A 7,146-nucleotide genomic window follows, 5' to 3' on the forward strand; every position below is an offset into this window, starting at 1 on the left:
GTGGAAACACATTGCTCTTGAAAAGCTGGGGGCAGGCAGCTGACCTGGGGAGGTCTAGCTATTTCTGGAGACAGAGTCAGAGTTTGAGCACAGCCTGCCAGATGAGAGCAGGAGCAAACAGGCCCGGGGAGAGGGGGAGCAAGCCTGAATCCCTTCTCCACCTCTCTTCCCAGCACCGTCTACAAGTCGGAGCTTCATTTTCAATGAAACCTCACAGATGGATTTGTATAGATGTGTGCGTGGGGGGATCTGTGTGCACACGTCTGCACACCTGGGGCATGTCTGGATGTGTATGTACACAAGGGTGTGTCAGTTTCTGTGTCTGTGTGCCATGTGTGTGTACATGTGTGTCTGTGGGAGTGCAGTGTATGTGTGTGCATGTATGTGCGTGTGTGCATGCACGTGCTCTCCTGTGTGCCTGAAAGGTCTTGCTCAGCCCTCAGGGACTGGCAGGACATGGCCTGCTGGCGTTCACACAACCCTCTCCGGTGAGCCTGGGGGGCTCTGTGGCCCTGGCTCCGGGCCTGGCAGTGGCAGCAGGCCCGACGGAGGGTGGATCTCACATGCAGCCTCGTAAGTGGGCAGGGCGTCCACGGAGATGGTGCGGGGGCCACTCTGCCCCTGCTGGTAGCTACCAGGGTTGGTGTCGGTCAGCAAGTAGGGTGGAGGCGCGTCCGTGGGGAGGTACCTCTGAGTGGCTCCTGGCCCCGTACACTCTTCGTAACTGCAAGAGAAGGGGCTCCCTCAGGCCCGTGGAACCCAGCCTTGCGGGCAGTGTGGGGCCTTTCCCCAAGAGCTGAGAGCCTTCTGAGTTCACAAACCACCCCGGCAATGGACCAGTCAGGCCTCCGTCATGATGGCTCCAGTGAAACCCACCTAATCCCCAGGGACGGGCACCACAGAACCACTGAGACCTAGATTTGGGTCCTGACTCAGCCGCAGCGTTCCATGTGAAGTTGGGTCGCCAAACGCCGGGTCTCTGATTGCTCAGAATGGCAGTAGCTGCTGTGGGCGGAGCACCTCCCAGGCTGGGCAGGGTGTGGGTTGTGCTGGTGGGAGCAACCCTGGTCTCAAGTCGCTCCAAAGTGGCCCTTCTAGGTGTAGGAGGGAGTCCCTGGGCCCCTCTGAACCCACAAGTGCAGGGCTAAGGAGCGTCCTGTAGTCTGGGCGGGGGGCAACTGCGCTGCCTCTCCCACTACCTCTGGGGGTGGAGGGAAAAGGTGACCAGCTGATGGGGAGGACCTGGGTGGTTGCTGGGCCCCAGGGTCTCCTGGTGGGAAAGTGATGGGGCCCTGACCCCTCTTCTTTCTTTGGGTCCTGACTGGTGGCGGTCTGCCGAGGGTGGCTAGTGGAGAGGACCCAGGGTCCCTCCAGAGAAGAGCCCTCCAATGGGACATGGCCACCTGATGGCCCCGAGTGCAGTTTGGACACAGTGACCCTGTCCCAGTGGATGTGACTTGGGCTTTGGGGGCATGTACTAAGGAGCCGGGTGGATGCTCCGCCCCACCCCTTCTCCCCAGCCTGAAGGAACTGAGCTTTTTTCTGTCTTTTTTTGAGTGTCTCGTGGGATATCCACTGGGTCAAGCCCTGCCTGCCAGGGCTCTTCTTCGTCAGGAGGGGTGAGGAGGTGGTCACACCCTCTGCGCAGCTGTTTTCTGCATTTGTACCATTTAGAAAGGTGTTGCTGTTTCCCACAGGGGGACATTTGTGCCCAGGGCCCACCCTCTCACACCTGTCTCCCCCGCACGAGTTCTCCTTACCAGGGGGGAGAATCTGTGTACAGTTCCCGGAGCACCATGGCGTTGGCCTCCTCACCAGGGCTCAGGTCCGTGGGTGGGGGCCACTCCCCCCCAAGGCTGCAGGCGTTGTGCGCCCCGTGGCTCGAGTACGAGGACTCCTCCGAGTCTGCAGGGCACAGACATTCGTCCTGGACCTCAGGCTGGGGCCGGAAAGAGTCCTCACCTGTTTACCCGAGGCCCCAGAGACGCTGACCTCCCTGACTCACTATCCCACTCCTCACCAAGCACAGGTTCCCCTCAGTGGCAGCCCCAGAGTGCGAGCACCAACACTAAGCTGGGCGTGGGGTCCCAGAGAGGGAGCGGAGCTGGCCCTGCCCTGGGGAAGCTCCCAGGGTGGTGGGCAGTCTGCCTGGGGGCCCCAGTACTGAGCAGTGTGTCATGAGCTTTGATAGACATAGTACTGAGGCGGTGGGAAGTCAGGGAGGGCGTCCTGGAGGAGGAGCTCCCAGAGCTGAGTCTTGTCTAGGACTTAGCCAGGGGAAGAGGTGAGCAGGAAACAATAGGGTGAGGGCATCCAGGGCCGCTAGGCTCTGGTACAGGGGTCCGGTCCCTGCCTGTGTTGCCAGGGGAGGACCCCTCGCTGGCCAAACCTCACCCACATTGCTGTGCACCTTTCTCCTTGGACTGCTTTTCTCAGCTCTCCCAGAGGCTGGGCAACTTGGGGAAACGAAGGCTGCTCTGAGGGGCTCACTTGGCTCAGACCCCAATCCTGAGATGACCTAACTCAGTCCCAAGCGTCCAGCCAGGAAGTGCTCCTGAGGACCAGCTGGAAAGGAACCCCCCTGCCTTCCCCACTTGATCTCCCCAATTTTTTTAACCCCTCTCCTTTCCTGACTTCTGTATCAGCATGAACCCAAGTGGTCCAGGCCCCTGGAAGTTCTCTGTCCACCTCATTGAAGGTGAACTCTTCCCAACCCCTCCGTTACCAATATTAAATCCCTCAGTTTCTAACCCAAATCCAAGGTTAACATCCTTGACAGGCCCAGGAGACAGGGAAGAGGACTTTGCTTCTGTAAGTGCTTCCTGGGCTCTTGCCTCGGGACCTTGTGAGAGAGGCACTGTGACCACCCTCTTCTTTCAGGGGAGGAAGAGGACAGGGAAGTCACTTGTTCTAAACCCCCAGCAGGTGAGAGGGTCAGCCACCAGGGCTGTCTCCGGACGCTCAAGTTCTTTCCATCTTCTGGAGACATGGTTTCATTCATTCATTCATTCATTCATTCACACTCGAACATTGATCGACCTTGCTCTCTATGCTGCCCAGACTGCGGAAGGGCCCCGTGGGCAAGCAGACAGGGCCCCCTTTGTACTGAGGGCACGGGTGCCATGGACGAGGTTGAGCAGAGGACGGAAGTGGTCTCAGCTCCGTCACTTTGGGTGCCTGTGGAGAATACCTTGGGGGTACCTGGCTGGCGGCTGGCAGGTGGGGGTGCCAGCATTAGTCAGGTGGCCTGGGAGTGAGCTTTCTCAGGAGAAAGATAAGGAAAATTGTTAACGTTTATTGAGTACTTACTCGTTTGCCAGTACTGTCTAATTTAATCCTCACAGTAACTTCTGGGAGTGGGTCCTGTGTATACAGTTTATAGAGGGCTCACTTTAGGCACACAGAGGGTAAGCAACTTCCCAGTATGCGTGGAAGGTGAAGTCCATCTTGGACACTGGCTGTGGGGTGGCTTTAGGACCTCGGGGGAGACTGTCTCAGGGACAGCCAGGCTCAGGGGCTGCAGCTGAGGTGGGGCTGCTGCAGGGGTGACGGGGGTGGGGGGGTGGGGGGGTGTGTGTGTGCCTGAAGCTGCCTGTGGGCACACAGAGGGGACCCGGGGCCGTGGGTCTGGCTCTGAGGGACCTTGATTCTCTTTTCCTCGGACAACAGGGACCCACCAAAAAGTCAGAGCAGTAGGAGAGAGACTGGGAGAACCAGTCCCTGGAGCCAGGGGAAGGGTGTGTTTGGGACGCAAGGGTCCCCAGTGCCCGCAGGCCAGCACTCATCAGTGCTCTGCCGCGGCGGTGCTCTCCCCACAGCTGCGAGGTGTGTTTTTCCTTTCTTCCCCGGCATCTTTGCAAGGCTCCCAGCAGCCCCCCTCCCTGTGCATCCCCAGAAGACTGGAGGAAGGTGTGAGGGGCATCGCACCCCCAGGCTCCCCACTGTGGCCCCAGGGAAGTGCCAAAGTTGCTCTGAGACCAGAAGTGGCAAGGAAGGTGAGAAGCCAATGAGGGGTCCCTGTGGCGACAGGGATGCGGGCTGCTAAGAGTCAGCATGGAGTAGCAAAGGCCTGACCCCAGGCTGGGCCTGGCTGTGACCGCCTGCCCCTCTGTCTCTCCTGGAGGTCAGGGACGAGGGCCTCGCTCATGAGGCAATGGCCCTGGGGCCCCACCATAGACTCAGGAGGGACTGGCCTACCCCCAGGTCCATCTCTCTCCTCAAGGCCAATGTTGAGCTCTCAAACTTCAGCTGGGAACTACTGTGGACCCCTCGCCCAGGCTCAGGCTTGGGGACTTCCAGGCTGTTCGACATGTTGCTTCAGTTTTCCCATCTTTAAAACGGGCTGACAGAGTTCCCGCAGTGAGGATGGAACAAGGAGGTTCCTTTCCTTGCCCACAGAACGCCCTCTCTGGGCTGCGTCCTGCTGGGCGGGGGTCCCCGCTGGAGGGGAGCTCTGTGAGGCCCGGCTGGCAGTGCGCGACACAGTCACCCCATGCCAGGGGCATTGGGGGAGGGGGAGGTGTGATGCCAGGACAGGACAGGGTGAGGGGAGTCCGCCCAACCTGGGAGGGTTTGAGAAGATTCCAAAAGGAGATGGCATTTGGGCTGGGCCTGGAAGAACAAGTGGGCTTTTGTCTGTTGGGGAAGATTGGGGAATGGCAGCCCAGGCAGAGGGAAGGGCATTTGCACAGGTGCAGAGGTGGGAAGGGGCATGAAGGAGGCGCTCTTTCTGTCCCGCCCGGGGAAGACCCTGGGGCCCTGCCTAGGCTCTGGAGCCTGCAAAGCACTTAATCTGCGGTGTGAATGGCGCCCCCTGGAGTTAGGCGACTACACAGACCTGCTTTTCTTTCCCCCTGTCTCAGGCAGAAGCCACCTCAGGCCTCAGGGCAAACCCTTCCCTGCCACGGAAGGGTGTCTGAGCTTCTACATAACTGGCCCCTTCCAAGAATGAAACAGCCAGGCAGCTGCATTCTGTAAAAAGTTGGGGCATACTGAGCAGATGGACACTTCCGGGACTGGTCAGCCCAAGAGTTAGCCACCACCAAGGGTGCTTCCTGTAACTGGGCAAGTCTCAGGCCAGTTCTGCTCGCACTTTGCAGGCTCTCTGGAGATAGATTCATCCACCCTCATTCATTCCATCCACTTATTCACTTGCCCCCTCCGACACCTGTCGTTCCCGTTCCCTGCCTGCCCATCTTTCCACCTGCCCACCCGCCCCTCCCATCTATCCACCCACTTACGCATCCCACCCAACCCACACATCTACCCCCGTGCAGCCTCCCATCCACCTCTCCATTCACCTGTGCTTCCATCGCCCACTTAGCTATCCATCCTCGTCCCACCCACTCATCCCTCTCTCCATCCATCTGCTAATCCACCCACTCACCCATCCCATCCTCTCCCCCAATTCGCTCCTCATCCCCCTACCAAATTATCTCCCCGTCCCACCCCTATGCCTTTCTCCACCCATCCCTCCACCCAGGCACCATCTGGATGAGCTGTCAGCACAGCCTGGACCCACAGTGCCTGGGGCCACTGAGCAGCCACCTGCCTTTCCTCTGACCTTCAGCCCTGCCCTTGGCGGACACCCGGGCCTCTCCTGACCACCTCAGCCTGCGAGGATGCCTTCCCCGACCACCATCCCCCTCCCGTGGCAGAGCAGCCACCTCCCTGATGCCTCCAGGGTTGCGGTCACAATTGGACAGGAGCGCTGGCCAGGAGGTGGACAGCCGCTCACCTTGGCTGTCCTCGAACTCTCTGCGGCGGTGGCGGGACTGCTGGGCCCCGCCCTGACTGCCCCAGCAGAGGCTGCCCACGATGATGGTGACGCAGGAGATGGCGATGACCATGCCTATGACCACGCAGGCCACCAACACGGGAGACACAAGCATGCTGCCGTAGTCCGAGCTCTCCGGGAGGGTGTGGTGGGAGTGGCCGGTGCGGTTGTGGCGGTCTATCGGGAGCGAAGAGAGAGGACGCTGAGGTTGCCGAACGGGGGGCGGAGCCCGCCACGCACCTTCCTCCTCTGTGCCTGCTGCCCCGTGCGTCATCCATCCCTAACTCTGTGGAGCCTACTCTGAGGTCAGGACCAGGGGCTCTCTCTTGGCTGCTCCTGCCAGGGAGCAGGGACACGACACCTCACCCCACTGCCTGAAGGAGCCTTTGGTAACAGGATCTGACCTCCCCTCCTCACCTTCTCTCCTCTGGTCTGGAAGCTCAACTAACATTTGGCTTAGAGAGGGCAATGGACTTGCCCATGGTCACACAGCAAATAAAACGCAAGACTCAATGCTAGACAAGGACTCCACTCCACCGAGACACAAAGTTAAAAGGTCAGCATGGCTTAGCAAGGTCTTGGGAAGGGGTGGGGGATGCACAGGAAGATGAAGCATGAGGACCAACTTTGCTGGCCTCCAACAATGGTCTTCTGCCTCAGGTGTGAAACCGACCCGGGGAACTCCAGGGAAATCAGGCAGGTCTGGGCTGTGGGCGTCTGCTGACCCAGACATGCGGTGGCAGGGGGTTGGATCAGATCAGGGAAGGCTTCCTGGAGGAAGTGAGGCTGGGAGGCATTCTGGGCAGAGGAAGATGGAGACAAAGGCACAGAGGTGGGAGGGGACTTCTAGGAAGGGGTGTGGAGGGGCGGAACATGGGGAGATGCAAGATCCTCCTCCAGGATGAACAGCTGGGTGTTTGACGGTCCTAGAGAAGGAAGCTCCTGTGATACCACCGGACAGACTGGTGGGGTGCTCGGGTCTGGGGTGGGGATTAGAGGCACCCGGAGGGGCCCCTGCTGCCTTGCTCAGGGATGGCCAGCCCCTTGGTAGTGAGCGCCTTGGAGTGCCACTTAATTCTCTGTGCTTCAGCTGGGCGGGGGTGAGGTTTCCCCTTTTGCAGATGTGTAGACTGAGGTTTGCTGGTAAATGACCAGCCCCCAGTCACCCAGTTACTCCGTGGCTGAGTCATGCTAGAACTCGGGCCCAAGCCTCAGAGTCCAGTGCTCACTCACTGCCCTCGGCACGAGCCCTTCTTGTGGCTGCTCGCCCAGTCTGGCCGTAGGGAGCCAGCGTCAGACACTCAGTGAGCCACAGATCGGGGGCAGGCACTCCTGGGCCCTGTTCTGACAGGGGTCCCCTGTCTGTCCTC

At 59.8% G+C, this 7,146-nt stretch overlaps 1 protein-coding gene across 1 annotated transcript; it reads right to left on the reverse strand.

Annotated features, from left to right (window-relative positions):
• Positions 1-471: 471 nt before the first annotated feature.
• Positions 472-6,050, reverse strand: BEAN1 (brain expressed associated with NEDD4 1). Its single transcript, XM_053666786.1, has 3 exons — positions 5,738-6,050; positions 1,761-1,905; positions 472-724 (listed from the first exon to the last, which is right to left on the reverse strand). Exons 1-3 carry the CDS (start codon positions 6,048-6,050, stop codon positions 472-474), a joined length of 711 nt encoding a protein of 236 aa, XP_053522761.1.
• Positions 6,051-7,146: the final 1,096 nt, after the last annotated feature.

This window comes from Artibeus jamaicensis, unplaced genomic scaffold (assembly GCF_021234435.1).
Source record: "Artibeus jamaicensis isolate MK-2021 breed Jamaican fruit bat unplaced genomic scaffold, CSHL_Jam_final contig_464, whole genome shotgun sequence".
NCBI classification, from domain to species: Eukaryota; Metazoa; Chordata; class Mammalia; order Chiroptera; family Phyllostomidae; genus Artibeus; species Artibeus jamaicensis.